The sequence below is a fragment of the Solanum tuberosum genome, unplaced genomic scaffold (genome assembly GCF_000226075.1).
Source record: "Solanum tuberosum cultivar DM 1-3 516 R44 unplaced genomic scaffold, SolTub_3.0 scf00412, whole genome shotgun sequence".
Classification (NCBI taxonomy): domain Eukaryota; kingdom Viridiplantae; phylum Streptophyta; class Magnoliopsida; order Solanales; family Solanaceae; genus Solanum; species Solanum tuberosum.
This window is the reverse complement of record NW_006239336.1, coordinates 487,757-513,055: the sequence shown is the minus strand read 5'-3', so window position 1 is coordinate 513,055 and position 25,299 is coordinate 487,757. Positions and strand designations below refer to the sequence as shown.

Genomic DNA, 25,299 nt, shown 5'->3' with positions numbered 1-25,299 from the left:
AACTGTCCTCTCAATATAAACTAGTTACGAAGACTTCGTGTTGTGCACATGCTCAATAATTGTTGACAAATTTATTTTAAAGTGATATTATTTAAATGATATTAAATCATCTCATTAAGTGTAAAATAAATATTTAAAAAATATTATTGATATTGATAATTTTTAAACAACATTGATTAAATGATTTTAAATTTTACTCTAAAATACATTATACATATTTATGTAGTAGTAGATCATTTCTTTTTCTTTTTTGCGCAAATTTAATGTGATGAGGTTCATTAAGATGTCTAATTAATGTATTTTTGGTCATCGATAGTTAATTTTTTACTCAAAATAGTTATAAAATATATACAAATATTACTATCATTCAAAATAATAAAACTATAACTAAAGAATATGAATTTAAAACTAAAGGTTATAACTAACACAAATTATATAGTTTCAAAACAATTGTACACTAATTAAATTAAAAAATAATTTTAAAATCTTTTTCTTCAAAAATATCTTTAATAAAGCAGATACGTCGACGGAGACCCGTAAACCACATCATAAATTAATTGCTCATTTGAGTTGGATTTGTGAGGAAAACATACCACAAAGAATAAATCATGTGGCATATGCCAAACAACAGTCAATGTCAGTTCCACTTTGTGGACCATAGGGTCCCCCACCCCACCCCACCCCACCTCACACTATTTACTCCAATATTAATTCTTTAAAGGAAAATGGTAAAAAAAAAACTTTCTTTTTTTATAATAAAAATATTTTAATTTTATCATTCTTTATACTTTGTTGATCATTCTCATTCACAAATCGTCTTTATATTTTCTCTTCAAGACTAATGAAGTTTAATATAATGTATAATAGTGGGTATTTCAAATTGGGTTTAGCAAATAACAAAATAATTTTAAATTGTAAAAATGAAATGGATAAACATAAGACCTTATTAACTTTAGGAAAATCAACTAGGCTTACTATACAAGAGAAAGTGAAATTTACTACTCGTCACTCGACATATAATAGCAGTATAACAAATTTCGTGAAATTTCACAAGTGAGATCTAAGAAGGATTGAATATAAGCAGACCTGATTACTACCTCATGAAGATACAAATACTGTTTTCGAAAGACCATCTGCTCAAGTGCAACAAAACCAAGTGGCAGGTACATAGAAGACTGAGACATTGTAAAAAATATAGCAAGTAACAACATAATAATACAATAATCAAAAGATCAACCCAAACACTATCCGAGACCACGATCTTCCCATCTACTCGGATGCCACAATCAACAACAATGACAAATATATCCCTCTAGACAAAACAACACTATATTACTAGATGTCTCATAAAAAACCTTAACTCTCTATCCCAATATACATACATAACTCCCTCAAGACAAAACAACACTGTAATATTAAACGTCTCGTAACAAATCTTAACCTTCTATCCTAATATGTGTCTTTCACATGGCCGAATGTCTCGCAACATACCTAACCCCCCTCCCCACACACACACACCACGCCCATACACGCACCTTAAACCACCAAAGCAACTAACGTGGTCTCCACTCCCTCCCTACCCCACTTTCCTCTGTTCACTCACATTTTCCCTCCATTGTCTCTCTTCTCTCTCTCTCTGCAATGAATATACAGAGCAAGTCACGGCCAAAAGTAGGTAAAAAGCAACCAAATAAATAACAAAATTTACTTAAAATTAGTATCAGTTTCCATAAAATAATTACTTCTCCTAACATGTACTTTACTACTATTACAATCTACGCCACTTAATCAAAAATCCACCCACCCCCAGATGAACAAGAAAACAAAAGTAACCAGACAATACTGTACAGAGGAGCAAATAGCCTTTTTCTTTGTGTGTAGCAAAACCCTAAACTTTTTTTCTTTCAGATCTCTTCTGATTCATCAGTTATTTGAGTTATTTTCTTGATCTGAGACAACCCCATTTTCTTGATTCTACTGTTTTATGGTGCAATGTTTATGTTCTTTGCTTTAGTTTATTGAACCCCAAGAAGGGAAATGTCTGCTTCACTTGCTGCATTTGAGCGTCCAAGAATTGGTTCTTCTTCTGCGGTAAAGTTCTATTCTTTTTGCTTTTACTTATTTGTCTATAGGAAATAACAGTAAGTTCTGTGTACACTCTACCATCCTCGGACCTCACAATGGGGATATTGTTGTGCTTGCAGTATTTGCCTATCTTGTTTTGTTTGTTGGAAATGTAAGAAGTTTGGGAAAAAAAAGGAGAAATTTTGGGGTCATTTGTGATGTCAATGATAGTCAAATGAGCTCTGGACCTCACTTGTGGGATAACAATGGTTATGTTGTTGTTGTATTTGTCTATATTGTTTTGATGGGTTTTGTTTGTTGGAAATGTAAGAAGTTTGAAATAAAGGAGAGATTTTGGGGTCATTGTGATGTCAATGATAGTCAAATGAGGTAGGGATAAGTTCTCTGTATACTCTTAAGTCTACCCTCCGGACCTCACTTGTGGGATTAGAATGGGTATATTGTTGTTGTTGTATTTGTCTATCTTGTTTTGCTGGGTTTTGTTTGTTGGAAATGTAAGAAGTTTGAAAAAGGTGAAATTTTGGGGTCATTGTGTAGTCAATGATAGTCTAATGAGGAAAAAATTGTTCTTTTGTTGGGGGTGTACTTGTTTAACTCAATATGAAGATTAAGAAAGGGAAAATTTGGGGTCAAATGATTTTCATTCAGAAAGATTAGTTCTTTAGTTTGGGTTATACTAGATTTACTCAAAAGATTGTTCTTGGTCAAACTGTGATTAATAGGTAACTATAGCTAAATCTCAGAACTAATTGGGATGGATTACATGAATCTTAAATATCAAGTATGCTCCATTGGGCCATCTCATCTCAGTACTAAAGTAAATTGTCTTTTAAGGGAAACTAGTGACGAACAAGTGATTTCTTTTTTGCATTTCTTATATGCCAAACACCGGAGAGAGAGAACAGTGTGCGATTCGTTTTTGTTTTTTTAAATTTACACCTTGTCTACATCTGTCTCTTTTTGGTATAGGTATTTTCTATTAGGACTGAAAGTTATGGATTTATACCTCTGTTATCAGCTTGGAAGTCTACTACGTGGTATAGACATCAGAAGCTAACTTATGCCAGGATATTCTTCCATTAATATGTTGGGTTTTCGGTTTTCCACTTTATCCAATGGGAAATTTGGAGTGTAAGCAACACAATTTTTGTCGTAGTCAGAAATAACTTTTGGAATAGACTTTTTGCATGAAACTTGATATTTGGCAAGTAGAATTTCCATATGCTGTAGTTTATCTGATGGAGTGTAATTTGTGATGTCAAAGTAGATAGCAGAGTTTCAAAATCTACTTGAAATGCTCTAAAAAAACAAACCTTACTGGTAAAGAGACAGGTTTCTTGTAGATGTGTGCTAGAAAGCAGTGGATGATTCTCAGTAAAGAGTTACACTGTAAGTTGCTTTTAGAGAGAAAATGGGGCTTCCATCATGTGTTGGTTTAGATCCCTAGTGTGCCAAGAAAAGTTTGTATTTGCTTGATTGGTGGTTAGGGGTGTGATTCTAATGGCTGAAACTTGAGGAAAGGGAGGATCACATATATTAGCTGGTGCTTTATGTGTAACACTCCGTAGAGGATATGGATCATCCCTTACTACATTGCTAGGTAGAATCCTGTTTGTGGTGGGAGATTTTAAGATGGTACTGGATATGATGCACCATGTCGAGTACTGTGAAGGAGGTACTATTTAGTTGGCCTGTTCAAGTGCACTTAAAGTCAACTACAACTAGAAGGCATACCAATCTTGCTACCAACAAATCTTTGACTTTGAATGTGAAAAGCTCCAAATAGGCTAGAGGACTTAAGAGAGGGCACCGGGCATGAGATATTGCTCCAGTAACACTTATGTGGATAGTATGGTGGAAGAGTAATGGAGGTTTTGAAGGGAAAGAATTTGATTATGTATCTGAGGTATATCATCAATTTCAATGTCTCTTGGTGTACCTATGCAGTTCTCATTCTACTTTGTGGAGAATGCTGTCTTATGGAAGCTTCTCTACTTTTTGGTACCTCTTGTATGCGCTGTAGTCTTAATGCTGTCCTAAAACCATAAAAAGTCCATGTTTTCTATTGTTGGAGGCTTGGAGCTCATCCACTTAGGTTACATATGATCCATGTGTGTCGTTTATAAGTAACTAAATGGTATACCTCTATACCATCTTGTGTATCTCTTTTAGTTGTGAATCTCATTTACCTATTTCGCTACCAAATGCTCCCATCATATGAACATGGATCCCCTTGTCATATATCACCCGTGCTTTCAAAAGATTTGGCTTTGTTACTGGTAACAAGGACGGATCATTTGACTAGTGATGTGCAGTGCCTTTGCTATTTCTATGACTTTCTTGAGAGAAAGGTTTGCGCTCATGAGGGCATTGCAGCAAAACAACTATGGAGATGAGATCTTTTTGTTTCAGCAATTCTGTAGCTGAATTCTTCTTTTGATCACCAAGTTCTTATATCTGTTAATGGTCATTAAGCTAAGTCTTTGGTTGTATGGAGTTGTTCTTAACGGGATTCTATTGTTTTTGATAACCGAGAAATTCGTCTGTGACCCGCCCTTTGGACCAATCACAGCCTTCTAAACTCGGTGGATAATGGGCCCGCCCTTCTAAACTCGGTGGATTCTATTGTTTCCTTGGTTGTTTATTCATGTTGTTATTCTTTTTCTACTGTTCTTAATTTATTATCATCCTTCGTCTCTTGTCTTTATTCTTGACAGGATACAGTATATTTTTTATGACCGGGAAATTTCACTGTTTTAGTTTAGAAACTTAGGGGAGGTGGACCTAATCCCTCTATCCTCTGAAATACTAGGATCTTTCCTCTTAAGGTCACAAATTTCTCTTGTACGTAATGGTTTCATCTAGAAACAAAATGGAGCAAAAGAATTACTTCTGTTTAGATCTAGAATTTCCTACAGTATGAAGAACTTCAAAGTCACTTTGTGGTGTCATTATTGAAGCCTATAAACAAAATATCTCCTTTATTATTCATGGTCTCTAACCATATTTTCTCCAAAAAGTTTGTTACATGCAAATGCTTCTAATTTTCCTTTACTTTTTTTCTTGCTCTTAAGGTTTTAATTATGTAATAATCTGCAGGTTTTCAAGAGTGGACCACTATTCATCTCTTCCAAAGGTCAGTAGAGATGTTTTTAATTTCCTTAAGACCTTATAATTGAATATTATGGTCCCTGATGATTTGTCATGCTCTAGCTTACGCAAGAACTCCGAACATTGTCAAGCTTTTACTTGCTAGATTGGTCATGCTCTAGCTTACACAAGTAACTCAGAACATTGTCAAACTTTTACTTGCTAGATTGGTCATGCTCTAGCTTACACAAGTAACTCAGAACATTGTCAAACTTTTACTTGCTAGACTGGACTTTTAGGTTTAATGAAGGGCACGCTTTTTATGTTTACTCCATCTCTTTTGGATCCAATATTGGAGGAACAATTTGTTGTTAGCAGATAATTAGAAGGATGCTGGTCATGACCATGATAACATTTGAATAATTAATTGATGGGATCAGACATCATAGAACATTAAGATCCAGTGGTCTTTGACCTACTGAGTATTTATACACAACGGTAGAACTACTAATTCCTTGAATGAAAGGATGACGAGAACACAGTTCAATCCAAACTGTAGAAGAGGAAATATATTCTTCTGAGATACACCCATGAGAGCTAATGCTGAAGAATTACTATCTTAAAGGAGAAAAGATTTTGAAAATACTTAGTTGATGAGTTGAAAATATTCTCTCCCAAGATAGTTGCAGGAGTAGTGCTGGCAAAATAAGCCCATATTTTAATGAGTAAAATTTGGGCTTCAATGCATATTTGACCCATAAGAATGTGTTAATATGGGAATTTGAGGGATCATATAGGGTGTGTTTAATATGCAGATGTTTTCTCTTGTCTGGTTGACTTAAATGTTTTCGAAATGGACTTATTTTCCACCAATTTAGGGAAAATTACTTCCCTATATAAAGTAAGAAAAATATTTTCTGGACCTGGACCCGGAGCCGGGACACAACACCTACACGAGACCCAATTTTCTACCCCAACTCAGAACCCTGACACAACCCAGGTCCAACTCCAAACATGACCCAAACTCTGGACTCAACTCGGAAACCGACCCGGGACTCCACCCTCAACCCCAACCTCGGTCTGAAATTTGACTCCCAACCTCGATTCAGGAATTGACCTGAGATCTGACCAGGAACCCGGCTCTCAACCCCAACCCAGGTATTTGTGGGACCCGACTCTTGATCCAAACCGAGAACTGACCCAAGACTTGACCCGAGACCTGATTTTGACCCAGCCTGACCAGGGACCCAAAACCCAAACCCGACCCAACCCAACCCAAACTCCTTGACTACCTATTGCTCTTGTCGGGTAGCATGTCGGTGATGATGGACTATGCTGAATATATATATGGTACATAGTGGTTGATGTTAGTGACAATCAAAGGCATGTCTAGTTGGGCCTTTAAACATAGAAAAATAAGACACTAAAGCATGGGACTATTCCCTTTAGCACACAAGTGCAGGGGCGGACCCACGTTGTATCGAGGGGGTTCACCCGAACCCCCTCGGCAAAAAATTACACGGTATACATAAGGTAAATTTTTTGTATTTCTGTAGATATATATATTTTGAACCCCCTCAATAACAAAGAGAAACTGATGGCGTAGTGGCAAGTACCCCGAAAATTATGTTGTATGTCACCGGTTCAAATCCCATTGATAGCGTTTTATTTATTTTTTATTCAGTTTCAGTTTTTTTTAGTTTTTTTTTTAAATTTCCAGTTCTGTTTTCCAAGTGTTTTTAGTTTTTTTTTTCATTTAAAAAATGTGCTAAAAGTTTGGTTTTAAACCCGTAGGAATTCAAGGTTTCCATTTCTACAGACTTATTTCATGTTTATACTTTTATTTTTCGAACCCCCTGAACGAAAATCCTGGGTCCGCCACTGCACAAGTGGGTGATATGGTAGAGAAAAGGCAGGACCTTTTAAGAGGAAATGAACACTTCTTGTATAGATAAGAACATGGTTTCCGTTCCTATTTAATTTTTGGTGAATCCATCATGCTCTAGTTAGTGAAGATGATTAGGTACTTTTTTTCTCTAGAGAATTAGTTTTTATGTAGTTCTCTACTTTTATTTACCTCTTGTAGACCCGGATTTACCCCTGCATATAAATAATATCCTTACCTTATCAAAAATATTCTTGGTTGAGATGTTCTATCAGAAGTTACTAAGATGAGTAGACTATTTTTCTCAAAACATTAAGGATACTAGGGCTCCGAGAAAGATTTGTTTTAGCTGGCTAGCTGCTAGATGTTAGCCTTTTAGTCGAGGACTTAAGGAGCCAAAGGATAACATGTGCTAACTCTGCCATCCTCTTGCAGTTGAAGAAGTTATTCACATCTTCATCCTCTTATATTTATATACAAATAAAACCAGGTCGAAAATATGGTCTTCCTTTTACTTTTTCCCCTACAGTCAAATCTGGTGCCCACCAACTGGCGGTGGATTGGATGGCGTTGTTGGTTTGATTTATCTATTTATTGTCCTTGAGCAGTACTTGTCCACCTTGCTGATACTCTTTGGATTGAAAGTAAAAAGCAAAAACTATTTTATTTTTATATCAAAAAGGAAATAAGAGAAATCAAAAGAAAGCCTGAGTACTGTAATTGGCTTAGGGGTTTTGGGTTGGTTATGATTAAGAATTAGGTTCAATGGATGATGGGTAGGAGGATGAAGACAATACGGAAGTCGATAGAAGATGCGTAGTTTCCTCAGTTTGGGAAGAAAAGCTTCCTGATGCTGCTTGACCATAGAAAGCGGAAACATTGGCCTTTTGTGATTAATGAAATATTTACTTGATGAAAAAAAAAAAAGACCGAAAACCCCATTCATACTTCAGAATGTGTATTTATTAGTAATGAATCCTGAAATAGCTGCTGCATTGAAGGAAATAATAATTTTTTTGGGGATAGGGAACTATGATTAAATACATAATTTTATCTTCTCAATAAAAAGAAAAGCACATTCTCAGTTTCTCACATAAACAAAAATGGGGGTAGGGGGATGAAGAAGGAGAAGAGCAAGTGAAAATAATTGTATTTTGTGAGGGAAAAATTATTTGGAAGGGAACAATGCCTGTAATGGTTATTCATTATATTCCCCCATGTGCCTGTGATAGATTGGTCTTTTTGACTTCCCTTTAATTTAGGCAAAAGTTTGTCCCATGCTTTACAACTTTCTGATTCTCTGTAATTGATAGAATTCTTCTGTGCTTTTATTCATTTTCTTCATTCTGAATTTTCTTTTATTATTTAGACTTGTATCCCAACAAAAGAAAATCCAAAGAGCAACTAACTACATGAAGAAGTTCTAAATGTTGGTTGTTGATGGTGTAAAGTGGATTTTTTAACTTCCTGCAGGACTAGGTTGGAAGTCTTGGAAAAAGCGCTGGTTCATCCTTACACGCACATCTTTGGTCTTCTTCAAGCATGATCCGGTTAGTATCTTTTATCCCGATACTGACTTTTATTTAATGGAAAATCACATTGAACTTACTCTTCACTACCCCATTCAAACTTTGTACACAAACAAGTTGTTGAAGTTAGAGCGACTTTTGTCTTATGATGTTCATATCTATGAGCATTTGTTACCTACGAGATTCCAATAATTATATACGGTTGGTATGCCATTTAGTGGAGGTCATATTTTGTGTGAAATTCTCTGCTTTTATGTACTGCTTCTGTACGGGATGCTCTAATTAGATCAATAAAATGTATTAATGTATAAAAGCTATCAGTTTGGGATTGCAGCGTAGTTGATCAAAGAAATATATATGAACAGTTGGTGTTTCCAGCATTGATGGCGGCACACAATTTATTTAGATCAATCATCGAGAGATGGTTTCTTTTTGTACAAGTTCAAGACAATGTTGATACTTGTTTGATTTATTTCTTCTAAAAGAGTAACAACAAGAAAGTTTATTAATTAATCTAGAGACTACATAACGTGAAGTAGGATTTCATTAATTTAAGGATTTCCAGATCTCTCCATTTTGTATTATTTTTCTTTTTTTTAGTGGCTGAAAAATTAACTATCCTAAGAGGCATCAAGAAGTATCATTTTTTTTAATTGAAAATACTTTGATACTTGACTTAATAGAAAACTCTTGTTAAGAGATGATGGAAATGTCAATTGCATGGCTTCAAGATTTCTTCCTGATTTTGTTACTTATAGTTGAGGGATAATTATCCTTGCACAAGCTATTAAGGGATATAGTCTTCTTAAGAGCCAACTGGAAGAGCCAAGCTTGCCAACTGGAAGAGCCAAGCTTACCAACTGGAAGAGCCAATATCTGTCTAGGGGAGGTAGATTAACCATGGTTAATAGTGTGCTAGATGCAATACCTGCTTATATGATGTCTGTGTTCCCAGCACCAGACAATGTCATACAGAGGATAGATGCTTTGAGAAGAAATTTTTTTTGGCAGGGAAATGAAGATAAAAAGAAGTTTCATCTAGTCAAGTGGGAAGAGGTCATAAAAAATAAGATAGAGGCGGGACTAGGATCAGGAACGTGAAGAAACAAAACAAAAGCCTAATGCTAAAATGGCTTTGGAAGTTTATGACAGGAGAGAATATGCTATGGAGAGAGGTGATCAGGGCAAAATATGAAATGGAGAATAGGTGGATGACAAAGATGGTAACTACACCATATGGATGTGGTATCTGGAGATCAATAAGAAATCTTTGGCCTCTGTTTCTTTCTAGAATCAGATTCCAGGTGGGTAATGGAATGAAGGTGTCATTTTGGGAGGACAGATGGATAGCCCAAAGAACCCTGAAACAATTATTCCCAGACTTATATACACTAAGCCTTCAACAAAATGCAACTGTGGCTGAAATGTGGACAGGACAGGGGTGGAACTTACATCTTAGGAGGAATCTAAATGATTGGGAGATGGGGAACATAGTGGCCTTCCATGATACAATGGCACAATTTAGCAATTTGACTAGGGAAGAAGACAAGGTTGTGTGGAAGATTGGTAGCAAAGGGGTTTTCAGTGTCAAGTCAGCTTACAAAGATCTTAATCAATCAAATTCAAATGATAGGATGGAGCTATGGCCATGGCGGATGATATGGAGACCTAAAATCCCATACAAGGTAAACTGTTTCACATGGTTACTAGCAAAGGAAGCAGTGCTGACACAAGAGAATATAAAGAAGAGGAAGTTCCAACTATGCTCAAGGTGCTATTTGTGTGAGGAACAGGCAGAGACAGTCAATCATCTCTTTTTGCATTGCAAATGGACAGATCAATTATGGAGAATATTCAGCAGCCTTAGAAAGATCACTTGGGTGAAACCAAGAAACATAGCACAACTCCTAAATTGTTGGATCAATATTGGCAATACTACAATTAAGGAGGAGAGAGATGGAGGATTGTCCTAGCTTGTATATGGTGGACAGTGTGGAAAGAAAGGAATCAAAGATGTTTTGAGGGCAAGAAGAACAATTTGCAGAATTTCAAGATGAATTGTATAGCTCTTTATTATTTTTGGTGTAAACAGAAAGTCTTACAGGCAGAAGAACTTTTTGATGTTTTAGACTATTTGGGACAAAAAGCACAGATGGAGTCAGTCTAGTTTGTAATACTTTTGGAGGGGGGCTACTTTGATGTAGTATACTTGTGGATAAATAGAAGAAAAAGTTACCATTCTCAAAAAAAAAAGTTGTAACAACAAAGCTATAAGGTGACGGCTTTTCCCATGACCTACTTAGAACTACCATTTAGGGGAAAGGTTGAAGATAGAGATTTATGGAATCACCTGACAAGGTGGTAAAAGGTTGGGTGGATTAAATATGCAATATGTCCAAGGGAGAGAATTATTTTTGTGAAATCCATTTTACCTAAAATAATCAACATATTACATGGTTCTTGTTCTGTATGCCAAGCAGTACCAAATAAGTTGGAGAAATTGATATGGCACTTGTGGGAGGATGAAAAAGAGGAGAATAAATATTTTCAGAAAAAGAAGAAGAGGGGAATAAAAAGTATCATTTGGGGTGGCCCAGTGGTTTGTGCGATGTAGAGGAGGGGAATAAAAGGTAGCATCTTTGGTTCAACAGAAGACAATAGAGGCCTCAATTAATGGGTGCTGGACTGCTGGGATTCGACAATTGTCAACATTCTGCTTGGCATTATGTAGGCAATAGTTATGAAGATTTTCCTATGAGGAGAATGTATTACCTAGAAGATATAACTCCTTAATGTGGATTAGCATTGATTGGTTGTTCTCAAAAGAGGTAATGAATCCTTTTGGAGTTGGTTCATGGAAGGATATTACGATGGGAAGAGATAATTTTTCATAATTCAAGGCATTCAGAATGGATAATGGCAGGAGAATTCAATTCGCAAGAATCACCTCTAGATGAACATTTCCTTTAGGTTTTTAAAATTGGTTTCACAGGGAATCATATCCTCTAGGTGTAGAGTGATAAATAACAGGAATACTATAAAGTTGCCAGATCCCAAAAAAAAAACAAATAGTTGGAATTCTATGTTACTTGACTACTAACGATAAAAGACCAAGGATTACTTCATTAAAAAAAAGGAGAGAAAACCAAGGGATCTCGTGGGGCATTACTTATAGGAGGGCTATACGGGAGGTGGAAGGGATTATGGAACACTGGGAGGAAGGAGGACCAAACTGTGAGGTCTTATTACACTGTGGAGGAAGGAGGAACACTGTGGAGTCCAAGACCTCACAGTTTGGTCCTGCTTCTTTTTCCTTTCTTTCTCGGAATCAAGTGATTCAAGTTCAAATACCAATTCCATCTGAATAGTTCTATTTTAATGTTTTCGTCCTCTCCTGTGGATGTGAGTGACCTTGCTGTATTGAATCCATAACATCTCTTTATCATTGTCAATCTATCAAATGGATTTCCAAAAACACGGAGAGCCGAAAATGTTCGAGATACAATATGCTGAAGGATCACACTTAATTTTGTCAACTAGTAGTCGAGTTTTTGATTTTACTCGCATGCCATCTAATTATTTTCTCTATTGATATGTTCACTTTTAGCTTGTTGAGACTCTCTTAAACTTTTGGTGGTTAGTTACCATGTCTTATTTTGTCTCTGTGTACTTGATTATCAAGTTTCTGCTAATTACAAATGTCAAGTTTGAATTTCTGTACATAAATGCTTACAGTTAATGCTCCTCATGTAGAGCACACTTCCTCAGCGAGGTGGTGAAGTGAATCTAACTTTGGGGGGAATCGACTTGAATAATTCAGGGAGGTAATACACACATCATATTCTGGTCATCTGATTTGTGTGTGTCTTTCTGCTAACAACTGCTTGCTGTTCAGTGTTGTTGTCAGAGAAGATAAAAAGCTATTGACTGTACTGTTTCCAGATGGACGTGATGGACGAGCTTTTACACTTAAGGTGCTTCTACCTCTCTATCTCCCCTTGATTGAACCCCCTCCAACCCACCACCACACACACACACACACCCACCCACCCACCGACACACACACAATTCTACATTAAAAAATGTTCTCAGAAACTCAGAACTTGTGATGTATCTGAGAAATGACCCAGTTGCTAGCAGAATAGGTCTCTCATCATATCTATCTATTCATTTGAGTTTTTTATAAGCCTCTTTGGGAAGTTTTGTATCAGTAATTCAGTAGGTGATGTATTCCATACTTCATAATCTGAGCATTGAATTTGCTAATTATAGCAGTGCTGCCGAGATAGTATTAAATAATTATTTTTCTGAAACTATTTTTGATGAGGCATCTTTTTTTTCTTTTTAAATTGGTATCCTTTCTTTCTTCTAATCAGTAATTGGTGAGGCATCTTATCTTCTTATATTGACAAATAACTCATTTTATATGTGTAGAATTGTTCCACTGACAATAAATGTATATGGAATCTCCCTACACCCACACCCAAAAAAAATAAATGCAATCTTGTTAATATTTAATATTTATACATGCACCTCAGTCACACGTCAATTGAATTTTCTCTACTAAGCCCCAAGCTTTCTACTGTAGGCAGAGACATCAGAGGATTTGTATGAGTGGAAGACTGCGCTCGAGCATGCTCTTGCACAAGCGCCTAGTGCTGCTTTGGTGATGGGACAGGATGGCATTTTCCGGAATGACGCTAGTGATTCCTTTGAAGGGTCTTTCCACCAATGTTAGTGCACTCTTTACTGTTATCTGCCAAGACTTATTGAGTTTCATCTTCAATGAGCAGATGAACATTGATCTGTTCAATTTTCATTATTTTTAAGCAGTTTACTTTTCATTCAGGGAAGGATAAACACCCTGTTAAATCTTTTGTTGTTGGGAGACCAATTCTGCTTGCCTTAGAAGATATAGATGGAGGCCCTTCCTTTCTTGAGAAGGCACTGAAATTTCTTGAGAAGTATGGTAAGCCCACCCTTGATCCATTGTGAAGGCCGTTGGTGTAGGTTACACAGTGACATTATTGCGTGACCTTTTTGGTTATTTTAGTATTATTTAATATCATTTAAGCACAACAACCATCTGTCTTTCTGGAATCATGGCTAGTTTTCTTCAATTGCTGTTATATTTATGGTCTAGCTTCCTTTTTATAGTAAGAAAACTTTCTAATTAGGAAGAAAGAAGAATGATCCAAGGACAAAATTTTTAACTGATGGAAAGGTGGATGATCTTAGAATTACATTGAATTTGTTAAGAAATTCTCCCTCTGCTGTAAGGCATGTGCATTGTTGTCCTTACTGAAGATGCTGAATGGGTGCAGAGATAATTAGATTCTGTTTTAATTGAATCTGGCTATAAATTTTCTGTTTTCGCAGGTACCAAGGTCGAAGGTATATTACGGCAGTCTGCAGATGTCGAGGAAGTGGAGCGGAGGGTAAAAGAATATGAAGAAGGTAAATTTTTGTTTGATGAATGACATCTTCCTTATATATTGAAACATTTGGAAGAAAGCTTGTATGTTGTCTGATGCTATTTTTTTTCTTCACATGGGAAGAATTGAAATATCTAATGGCTTGGCATGTTTAGATGGAATATTGTACCCAATGCATCTTGATTCCATAATTCCCGTTGAGAATATTGAGTATAGTAGTTCTATAGTCTTAACTTTTGTATATGAGCAAACACAATCTCTCTCTTGTAACATTTGTTTTTCTGCATCTTCTTGAAGCTTTTTAAAATGAATATCCCTTTCTTTATCAAATAAAAATTGTGTTTACTAGTTAGAATCAATTAATCAGATACTATAATTATGCAGTGTTGAATTCTTTCCAAGTTAGAATATGATTTGCGAGCTATTGCATTGGAGCGGGGGTTTTACCCTGTGCGCACCCAAAGGGTAGCGGCTGCGGGTTTCCCTTGTCATAAAAAAAATAAAAAATAAAAAAATGTGTTTGTACTAAAAACAAACTTTTGTTTGTCCTTCATGTCCATTTCTGGTCTCTTGTGGTTAAATGTTGATCCAGATCTAGTTTTAGCCAAGCTTCGCAGAAGAAGTAAAAAAAAAAAACTAGCCTGCCGCTTTCCTTTGGTTGAAAACATGCCACAAGAGACAGTCAGAGAGGCTGAAGTTTACTTGTTTTCTTGATACCTTTTTTCTTGTTTTATTTCCATGCAATGCTGACTTGCTATGGACATATTAAAGTGTGATTCACTTACTATCCTTTTCTTGCCTTTCTTTTCCTATCCTGTCTTTGGTGTTTTAGAAATATGGTCTGGCTAACTGCTACACTGTCGGAGAACATGAACTAAGAATTTGTAGGGGTTTATTATGTGCCCTCAGCCCTGCTGTTTTAGAATAAACATATTTTCTATTGCTAATCCATGTCAAACTGTATGAAGGCAAAACTGAATTTGGCCCCGGAGAGGATGCTCATGTAATTGGTGACTGTGTTAAGGTATTGGTCTGATGAACTTATTGTTTGTTTGACCCTGTCATCTCATTCTGCTGTTGAATATCTTAATTCTCTTTAATTATGATTGGAGCTACCTTTTATGCAGCATGTGCTTCGTGAGCTTCCCTCATCTCCTGTTCCTGCTTCCTGCTGTACTGCTCTGTTGGAAGCTTATAGTAAGTAAACTTGCCAACATTTGTTAAGAGATTTTTACAATTATTTCTCAGAGTATTTAAGTGCTTGTTACTTTGCGGTTATTTCTAACAACCATCACAGCTCCCTTCCTGATGTTTCTAGTAGTTTTTTTTTACACAATTTTGCTTGTTTTCTTATTGTCTACTGTATAGATCCGATGAATAGAGTGCCTTAATAAATAGTTCAAATTTCTTGGGCTTCCAATTATCAAAGGCGAAAGGTTTTGAAGTAGTAAGATTTGAGAAATTTAAGATTTTATTGAAGTTCTTGGAACTTTGAGAGGAACTTAATTCATCTCTTTCGTTGTCAGTCGTATAAAGTCTCAAGATATGAAATTATCTGTTGGTCCATTTGTTGGTCGCCAGAACTATTTCTATTCATTATGGTTACATGTGCTACTACTTGCTTGTATTTAGTTAACCTTCTTCAGTTTAGTCAGGTAAAACTTAAACAAATCAGTTTTCTAACTTCTAGTTGTTTCTCTTTTTGACCCAAAGAAATTGATCGAAAGGAAGCCCGAATTAATGCTATGCGCTCTGCCATTCTCGAAACATTTCCTGATCCAAATAGGCGCTTATTACAGAGGTATACTCTTTTAGTGATCTGCTGATATGGTTGTGTATTTCTGTTTTGATCCTTTGTTTTTATTTTTTGTTACTATCTTTTATGTGGCCGGTGATGTCTTACTAGGTGAAAAGTTGTTTATGATATATAATGGATCTGTTTTGGCAATTGAATGCTTACAATCTCTTTGTTTTATCGGAACAGTTATAGAAAATATGTAATGCTGAGTGGATCATCTGTAATTCCCTGATTTCTTGGCCAAATAAATCATTGGAAATCTTACTGATTTGTTAATGTCACAAGAAACAAAAAATTATTCTGATATATCAGTATTGTTTGCTGAGCAATTGTTTCTGCCTGTTGTCCATTCACTTTTTATTGAGACAGACTGTATTTTATCTGGATTTAAAATTGTTATGGTTTGCTGGACAACGGTTTCATTGTCTGTCCATTAATTTTTAGTTAAGACATTAGTTTAATCATCGCCAAAATGTCAAGAAAATAAATGGAAAAACAAGAAGGATCTACATTTCAGGCCCTTGATTTGCTTCCATATGTTAAATGTGTGTGGGTGGACGAAAAACTTTCTTTCGTATAGCAGTTTTTCATGTAGCACCATATTCATGTGATGTGATGCACCATTGTAATGATTAATTAATTCTTTTTGTCTAAAATGAACTTCATTTATCTGAAACTTAATTGGAGAAAGTGGGGAACTGAATGAAATTGAATTCTAGAGGAGCAGATGATAGTAAGGTGTCAGAAGGTACAGTTTTATATATTTTCATGAACATCTTTCTGGAGGTTTATAAAATAATAAATATACTAAATTATGGTACAAAACAATAGGCAAAATTAAAGAAAGTACAGTTGTCATCTATACTTCCAAAATTGAATAGGGATTCCTGTGTACTATTGTGAACTGACCGAGGAATCTCTATATTCTTCAAAAGAGCCATTTGATGGTTAAAGCTCATCCAGTTGACTATTATTTATCTCAAAAGGACAAAGTTGATCTACTTGATTATCATGTTCTGTTTGCGTTTGGCCTGTTATTGGTGGTAGAAAAATTAATTACCCCAAAACAACTTGGTGTGGAGTTATACATCCGTGTTGGTCACTACGCAACTATAAACCTGCCCTTTCCCCCTTTCTCCAAATGTTTCACCCAATTTTATTCACCTCACTGGTTTATGCTGGACTGCCCTCTGTGTCTCTATTTGCAATTATCCTGATGAGAGGTGGTTAATCCCTGGGGTTATTCTGGCCAATCTTAGATATTTCATTTTACTGCCATGTTGTATGTCCATTTTGCAAACTTTTCAAGCAAGAAGATTAGTTATGAGAGGAGACGCTCTTTAAATCCTCAGTTTTCTAGTAATACACTTCAGATCTGTACATTGTTTTAGTTTCCTCTGTCTTAATTTGAGGAAGATGAACTTTGTAGGCTAATGTAAATATTTTTTGTTTTTTGTTTAATTAAAAGAAACCTATCATTTTGCCAACCTTACCTGTGAAGTTGCTAGTGCAGAATTCTGAAGATGATGCATACAATTTCTTCACATCATTCTGAAAATCGGATGACACCATCTGCTGTTGCTGCTTGTATGGCACCATTACTTTTAAGGCCTCTTTTAGCTGGCGAATGTGAGTTGGAGGATGATTTTGACTTCAATGGTGACAATTCTGCTCAGCTTCTTGCTGCTGCTAATGCAGCCAATAATGCCCAGGCTATCATTACAACCCTTCTCGAGGAGTATGAGAATATTTTCGATGTAAGTCGCTCAATCCTTGATGAAAAGAAAAACAGTGAAAATCTTTTAAGATTATCTCTTTCATCTTTTTCCCTTAATTTACTTTTGTTGGTTTTAGCTTGGTCAATCCTACAACAATGTGTATCGGTGGATGTGCTTAGCTATTCGTTGTGTTTCTTACAGGATGATAATCTACATAGGTGCTCTATTTCAGCGGATTCTCAAATTGGACATAGTGGGAGTGAAGAATCATCAGATAATGAAAATATGGATATGAAGGACAATGGTTATCATGATGCTGAAAATGAGGTTGACCCAGATACCGATGATGATTGTGATCGCATATTGAGTGGTAAATTAAGCGAAAGCAGTGGTTCCGCTGCCAGTGATCTTTATGATTATAAGGTTCTCTCTTGTTCCCTTCATTCTCATGACTAAAGATTATGTGTCTTCCATTTGTCGTATTCCTATTTTTCCTTTTTAGTCTTAATAGTCTGTTTGTTACTTGAGCTGGGGGTCTTTCAGAAAACAGCTCTCTACCTCCATAAGGTAGAGGTAAGGTCTGTATACACTATACACCTACACTCCCCATACCTCACCTTGTGGGATTACACTGGGTATGTTGTTGTCGTAGTCGTATAGTCTGTTTGTCCAAGCTTTTGAGAAGTCAACAACAACATACCAGTGCAATCCCACTAAGTGGAGTTTGGGGAGAGTGGTTTAACATAGTCAATCCTACAACAATGTGTATCGGTGGACGTGCTTAGCTATTCGTTGTGTTTTCTTACAGGATGATAATCTACATAGGCTACGCAAACCTAGCCCCTACCTTGTGAAGGCAGAGATGCTGTTTTCAAAGGACCCCTGTTCCTTCTGAAACAGTACTTACTCCCTTATTACCCAAAGCAGGGGTCAAGACAAAAGGGACAAGAGATTTAGAAGAATGTTCCCCAATAGAACCCAGAGAAACCCCCTTTCTAGAGCCAACAGTCACCGACCCTGTCTCCACCTACCCCAAGCAACTAAAACCTGTTAATATGGCTACTGTAAATATGGCTTTTAGCACTGCCTTTTTGCTAATGGAATATAACTCTGTTTCCTTTTAAAAAATAATAATTTATCACCAGTTTGGCGATTGTAAAACTGTCCTCTAAATAACTTTTGAAGTTCTCTCTCTCCTATTTTTTTTTCATTTGACAAAAGTCACTTGTTTTTGTGATGACTCAATTTAGTTGTTGTGGAACATAATCTGAGGTTACGACTACATTTTTCTTAGTAGATTAAGTGTCATCATTGATTACTTCTAAACTTCCTGCGAAGTAGTCATGTTATGGGACTATATTTCAAAAGGGTGACAATCTGAACAAAATGTAATGGCAGTGTGTCCATTATACTCCTTAATCATGTACGCATGAAAAATAACTCCATAATAAGCTGGTAGAAACTCAGAAAGTTACTTTGATATTTGTGTCATCTGGCCTTATAATTGTTAAATTTCTTAGATGGACTATGAGGAATTTAGAACCCCTATAGCCTCTGTGTGCTATGTTCTGTGAGTACTTATTTGGATTGCGTTGATTTTCTGCACAGGGGGTTGGAGGGAATGACTCAGATATTGGATCTCCAAGAGATGGTTGTTTAAAATTGAAACCAAAAGTGGACCCTCAGCCGCTTGCAGGCTCAAATGTCCCATTGCATGAACAATTGGAAAGACGTGGAAATGAGATAAACGCTTTTCGCGAATTAGCTGTTACTGAGTCTCAGCGATCCATGGGTGAGATACTGTCATCTATGGATCCTGGGCCACCCCTGGGTGTCCCTGTACCTGATTCTGGCATAGAGAAACCGAGTGGCAAGCTAACACCTTCAAACCAGAATGTCAAAAGGTCAACATTTTGGGGGAGAAGCAATGTGAGTGTTAGCACTTATTTGTGAACTTCATTTTCCGATGAATACCCTATGTTCTTAGTGCAAAATATGAGGCATTAATTCCATGATTGCAATTAGAATGTTGATTTTTGTTACATAAAGCATTCAGGAGCAGGTACCGTTTTATTCATGCTAGGATTGATGTAAAAAATCCACATATTTTCTCGTGTCTAGAATAGCCTACACTAGATCCTATAAGTTTGAACTGTGACTTCATTTTGATTGTGCTGGTGATTAGGATATGTAAGATGGGTAAGCATACCTGTACTCATTTCTTGCAGCCATAATGGTGACAACAGCTTAATGTGCTTGCTGATTAAGATGGGATTGTCATTCATAAACATTATTATTTGTGGAAAACACATCAGTACCCTCGTCATCTGTGAAGAGTTGAGATTAAATTTGATAAAATCATTGAATATATACATCTGCTTCTGTGTCTATTATAACAAATATAAATAGGATAACTTGTCTGCTTCAATAGATGTATCATGATTGCTGAATAAGGAATCTAATCCTCTGATTGTTACTTTTGCACAGGGTAGAAGTACTCCATCAACAGAATCAATTGATTCTTCTGGAGAGGAAGAGTAAGGCTTCTTCTCTCTCCTGGTATTTAGAGACTTATTTTAGAATTTGAGTTAATTGAAATATGACTCCATCTTGATTGAAGAAGAATTATGAACGGGTGTCTCTATGGTACCAAAAAGGATTTTAAATTCTTTTATATCTAGATGGTTTAATTATCAATAAATTGTGTATCTTGTTTTAGGTCAAAATTGGGAGAAAGACAAGATTCTGTGATGTGGGAGTGGTAGATTGGTGACTGGTCAAGTAGTAACAAATGATAATACCTTAAATAGTTGTGTAGCTGAATTTAGACCAGTCTTTTGTCCTTCAACTAAACTAGTAGAAGGAAGATACTAATAAATAGTCAAGTTCAGGGTGGGGGTGAGGCAAGGTGATTATGACAATGCAAAGTCTTGGTGTGCTCTGAATTAAATGTGCCAAGTTTAGGGAGGTTTTAGGTATTCTTCCTATCAAAAAATTATGATCTCTAATCTAATGAAACAAAAGGAGGGGGACATTGTGCGATTAAAATAATACTTTTATTTAAATGAAATGTTTGTGCAAGTAGGCATCTTTTTACTTGTTGTATCGTGCTATTTGGAAATTGCTGCATTGGTTTGTCAGTGTACCAATGCCATCTGATGTCAGCACCTACTATTTTTGCAAATATGCATATTATGCTTGTATCCTGCTAGCTGACAATTTCTGCTCATCTATTTCTCTGTGCCTTTCAGTTTAAATTTTGTATTCTTTTGATTTGTATCCTCTCTGTAATTCAACACTAGAAGAGACAATGCTTCAGGTAAGTTGGAGTGACACTAAATTTCCTGTTTCAAAGCTTGTTTGTGGGTTATAAGCTTTAGAAGATGGCTTCTATGAATGAATTTTTGGGCAAAGTACATTGTTAGTTTCACCTTGTTTCATCCTTTTATCATTCGAAGTCTCTAAGATGGGCCTTTTTGACATGTCAACAGGCTTGCTATACACAGACTTGAGATAACAAAAAATGACTTGCGCCATAGGATTGCGAAGGAGGTATAGATCCCAGTTTGTGTTTTGTTTTATAATTCATGAGTTTCATTCTCTTCTTTGCTAAGTCCATTTAGTTTTAACCTGTGTTAGGCAAGAGGAAATGCGATTCTACAAGCAAGCCTGGAGAGACGAAAACAAGCTTTGCACGAGCGTCGCTTGGCCCTTGAACAAGATGTATGAGAGTAATTACTCCCTGATAAGACCACAAAGTGTTGTCCATTTAAGCTAATTTATTTATTCTCTCTTTAATAATGTAGCAACTGCAAAACTCAATTGCATTGCATGATTCTTGATAACCTTTTGCTTCTTTTCCTTTCTATATATGCATATCAATTGTAATTTTCAAAAAATCTTTTTTCCCTTATTTTATGTGGTTAGTTGGCTGCTGTTGACTAATATCCCTACTAATCATCTGTTTCTTCTCTACTTTGTCCAAGTTTTCATCTTTTGGTCACAACTGTAAATATAGCTGGTTTTGCTACTCTAGTATGATTCCTAATTCTTCTTAAGATGTGTTCTGCACTTTGTAGGCTGAAGTTTTTGCACTCACAAGTTCACACTTTTTTTTGGTAAATTATTAAACCACATGTAACTTTTATGAAGGTGGCTAGACTACAAGAACAGTTACAAGCTGAGAGAGACTTGAGAGCTGCACTAGAAGTTGGTTTGAGCATGTCTTCTGGACAGTTGTCAGGTTCTCGTGCTATGGATTCCAAGGTTGTAGTGATGATCTAGTAACTGTTGGCATTTTCCTTCCTATTGATTTGCTCTATTTCTAATAAGGCATTTTACTTTTATGAAGACTAGGGCTGAGCTTGAAGAAATAGCCCTTGCGGAAGCAGATGTGGCTAGATTAAAGCAGAAGGTTGCTGAGTTGCACAATCAACTTAATCAGCAACGGCAGCATCATTATGGCTCATTAGCTGATGCTTGTGATCGTTATCAAAATGGGCCAAACCATAATTCTCAGCTGTGAGTGTAATTTCAGTTTTTTTATACTTTTTCAAGTGTCCTTGTTCCAATTTCAAGTGCTTCTTAGTGGCATGCAAATGCAATAATTGAGAAGAGATTGTTGTTTATAACTGACTAGAAGAGAATTCCATTTTGATCATGGGCTGTTCCATTTTATCATGTCAACATGACTATCTAAACTATAAATCAAATTTTAATTCCAGCACCAAGTGTTTCCCAAGCTAATGATATCTTTTCTTATTCCTTGTTATAACCAGAAAACCACTTGAACCATTGCAACTGCTAGTGATGCTGCCAATAATTGATTGTCATGATAGCTCTTGGTAAATCAGTAGGAAAAGGATAAGAAAAAGATTTTTTAGGGCATAAAAATTAAGAACCAATACACCCCACCCTTCCTAGACCCCACTTGTGGGATTGCACTGGGTATGGGTATGTTGTAGAAATAAAGAATCAATATGTCCCAGTGAGAAATAAAGATGCGGGAGAGTACTATTAAGATGCGCAACATTCCTGTCTTACACAAAGCCCTTATTATATGCATACTTTCCACAGTACTAAGTACTTAATTTTCAATGTGCGACACTAAGCGTAGTGTTATATATCATATCTGACGGTCCCTGTATGTGAAAATATAGGATTGCTTCGTACTTGATGATTAGCTTCAATTCTAAATACTCTCAAGTACTGCATTTTGACGTACTTGATGTCATTCTATCGTAGTAAATTTGACTGAGAAGTGCTTGTCTTATAACGTACAAGTCTGAATAAGTTTTAATTATGTAGTCTAGTGGTGGATGTTGCGGGTTTTCAATTTCTAGCTACTCAACACACATTGGGTATGCCATAAGCACAAGCAGACATGTTTTTTCTAAGATGTACATTTATCTCTGCATTGTTATTTCTTTATCTACATGAAATATTCAAGGCTTTCTTATATAGCAGCTGATTTTTTTTTTCTGTTTTTTTTGTTGTACGGCATTCATGTTAAGAGTACACAAATGCACTGTCCCTTTCCAAAGAGAACGACGGAAGTGATCCTAGTTGGAGCATTGCATGCACTTTCCGTTTCTTTGAATATTTATATTTTGATAAAGTTCTCTTTACTTACCAAGTGTATTCTCCGTCTGTAGGAAATATTACCAGCAAGATTTTGACACGACACTCGCTTTCTGTAATCATGAAAGAAGACAAAGAAATGAGGTAATTTTGTCCTCCTGTATATATTGGGTTTTATATAAGCATACATGCATTTTGTATGAACAATTTTGGCCTTCACACATTCTTTTCGACTTATGACTCCGTGGTAAAAGTCAAACATGCAGCATCCTCTCTGGTTTTGCACATTCTTGGTTATGCTGTCAGTGATGTGTTTTGAGCTATTAAGTTGCGTAGTATTGTATTTTTTCGTACTGTTATACCCCTAATGGCTTCTTTCTCTTTCTCCCCTCCCTGTTATGCTGGTCTTTATTCTTTTTTAGTTCTATTGGGTGATCAAGTGCCATTGTCTGAATCTCGAGTCTCAAGACTATGTTTTTTGTTTTTGTAGTCTTGTGTGGAGAGACTGCATGTTGTGAATAGACCTTTGCCCTTTATCTTGCTTTACTTTATATAATTTGTGAGCTAATTTTAAAGATCTCCTTCCCTTGATGGTTTACAAGTTCAATACTTTTACCGCTAAACGTGATGGCCTATCAGAATTCAGAAGAAAAAATGGAAGTGGATTTATGTAAATGCAGTCTTAAGCCTCATCCATACCTGAACTGAATTTTCTCTGGATGACATATTCATCCAAGGAGCATGCTGAAATTTTTTTCTGAGATTTCAATTTATTTATTTTTTCATTTGGAATTCGCAGAAAACTGAAAGGGTAAGATATTGAAAGAGTTGTTATGGCTGAGCTCTACGAACTTGAAACATGTGAATGTTTTTCTGACTAATTTATTTATTTGTGAAAGAAAAGAGAAGTAGATGCAAATTATGATGTTTTAGATGCTGGAACTTGCGATATTTTCTTTCATTTATAAAGAAGTTAAATTAAATGCAAACATTCTAGATTCTAGGTTGTGGAGTTGTAAATTGATTTGTTGATTCTATGTTTGTAGTTTATAGAGTTTTCTCATTTGGTGAACGTTCCAAAACGATGCAGGAATTGCTGGGATCAGATTTGAGGAATATGAAAGGACAAGTACTGACATCCACCTCTGGTATTAGGCAGCCTGCTCGGAAACAACTCCGAGAGACGAGCTTAAGTGATTCTAAGAGTACTGAAGCATCAACAGGTCTGTCTGTGAGTGAATGCGATGCTGTTGATTCTTCCCCCCTGCATCCCACTTCAAAGGCCACTGAGGTAACAAGTGAAAACTTCATCTTTTTGTTCTCACACAAAAGCATGCACGAGTGGGCACACGAAGGCTCCAACACATCAGCATATATGGATGACCCCACTGATGTAGAGATAATACATCACAATTTTGCTAGATCATTTCTATAGATGGTAGCTTGTGCTCACCTCGACTTGACTGTTCCACACCTCACTAGTATTAGTATCGGGTAATTTTGTTCACCAAGGCTTAGGTAGAGATTTGAACCCTGGTGTCCCATGGTTTACACCCATAAATGCCACTTTAGCCAAATTTGGACCACGGTTTGCTTGTATCACTTTTCAATTTCGCCGTATGAGAATAGTAGAAATATACACCATAGAGTTGACACTTCTTTTAAGATGAAGTTAGTACATTTGCTGAAATGTTTTGTGTGGTCTTTTGACCATTATTTTAGCAGGTTATGGATTATACACGACACCCTTCGGCTGCATCTTCCACTTTGGTTGAACTAACAACCCGTCTCGACTTCTTCAAGGAAAGACGCTCTCAGCTGATGGAACAACTCCATAACCTTGACCTAAACTATGGATCAACATCTCATCAACCTATGTACAAACCTTCATCACCTCCATGGAACTAATTGCAAAATGGAAGCTGCAACACTCCCCATCATCTGTATATCCTTTGTGTATTATAGCGTATAGGTTTCTCACGTACTGTATACTTCGAGGTATCGTTATTGTACTCATCTTTGTCCTTTCTTTTTTGGTTGTATTGTTGTTATCTCTGTCTTGTTAGTGTTCTCATTGATTCTGAAATGCATACTGTAACATAATAAAATGTATATTATTGTGTTGTCTAATAGACAAAGCACCTTTGCTGTGTGCAGTTGGAAAATTTTCATGTATATT

The 25,299-nt window shown here is 36.2% G+C and overlaps 1 protein-coding gene across 2 annotated transcripts; it reads left to right on the top strand.

The window, feature by feature from the left end:
• The first annotated feature begins 1,680 nt into the window (after nucleotides 1–1,680).
• On the top strand, nucleotides 1,681–25,295 carry LOC102581270 (rho GTPase-activating protein 7-like). 2 transcript variants are annotated; one of them, XM_006362697.2, is made up of 22 exons: nucleotides 1,681–2,091; nucleotides 5,185–5,221; nucleotides 8,534–8,610; nucleotides 12,343–12,413; nucleotides 12,485–12,563; nucleotides 13,178–13,322; nucleotides 13,439–13,558; nucleotides 13,969–14,046; nucleotides 14,993–15,048; nucleotides 15,152–15,221; nucleotides 15,738–15,825; nucleotides 17,336–17,579; nucleotides 17,742–17,963; nucleotides 19,149–19,469; nucleotides 20,028–20,077; nucleotides 21,032–21,092; nucleotides 21,180–21,263; nucleotides 21,693–21,806; nucleotides 21,892–22,061; nucleotides 23,195–23,264; nucleotides 24,211–24,411; nucleotides 24,843–25,295. In XM_006362697.2, the coding sequence occupies exons 1-22, from the start codon at nucleotides 2,038–2,040 to the stop codon at nucleotides 25,026–25,028; spliced, it is 2,598 nt and encodes an 865-aa protein (XP_006362759.1). In that variant the 5' UTR covers nucleotides 1,681–2,037; the 3' UTR covers nucleotides 25,029–25,295. The 2 variants fall into 2 exon arrangements, with proteins under 2 accessions (XP_006362759.1, XP_006362760.1); XM_006362698.2 differs by having other exon boundaries at nucleotides 1,683–2,091; nucleotides 24,846–25,295.
• The last annotated feature ends 4 nt before the right edge of the window (nucleotides 25,296–25,299 follow it).

Bases quoted from the DNA above. Each gene is read 5' to 3' on its own strand.
- LOC102581270 (XM_006362697.2), top strand. From the start codon at position 2,038: ATGTCTGCTTCACTTGCTGCATTTGAGCGTCCAAGAATTGGTTCTTCT. The intron at 21,264-21,692 runs GTATGAGAGTAA...ACTTTTATGAAG, and splicing joins GCTTGGCCCTTGAACAAGAT to GTGGCTAGACTACAAGAACA. The intron at 23,265-24,210 runs GTAATTTTGTCC...AAAACGATGCAG, and splicing joins AAAGAAGACAAAGAAATGAG to GAATTGCTGGGATCAGATTT.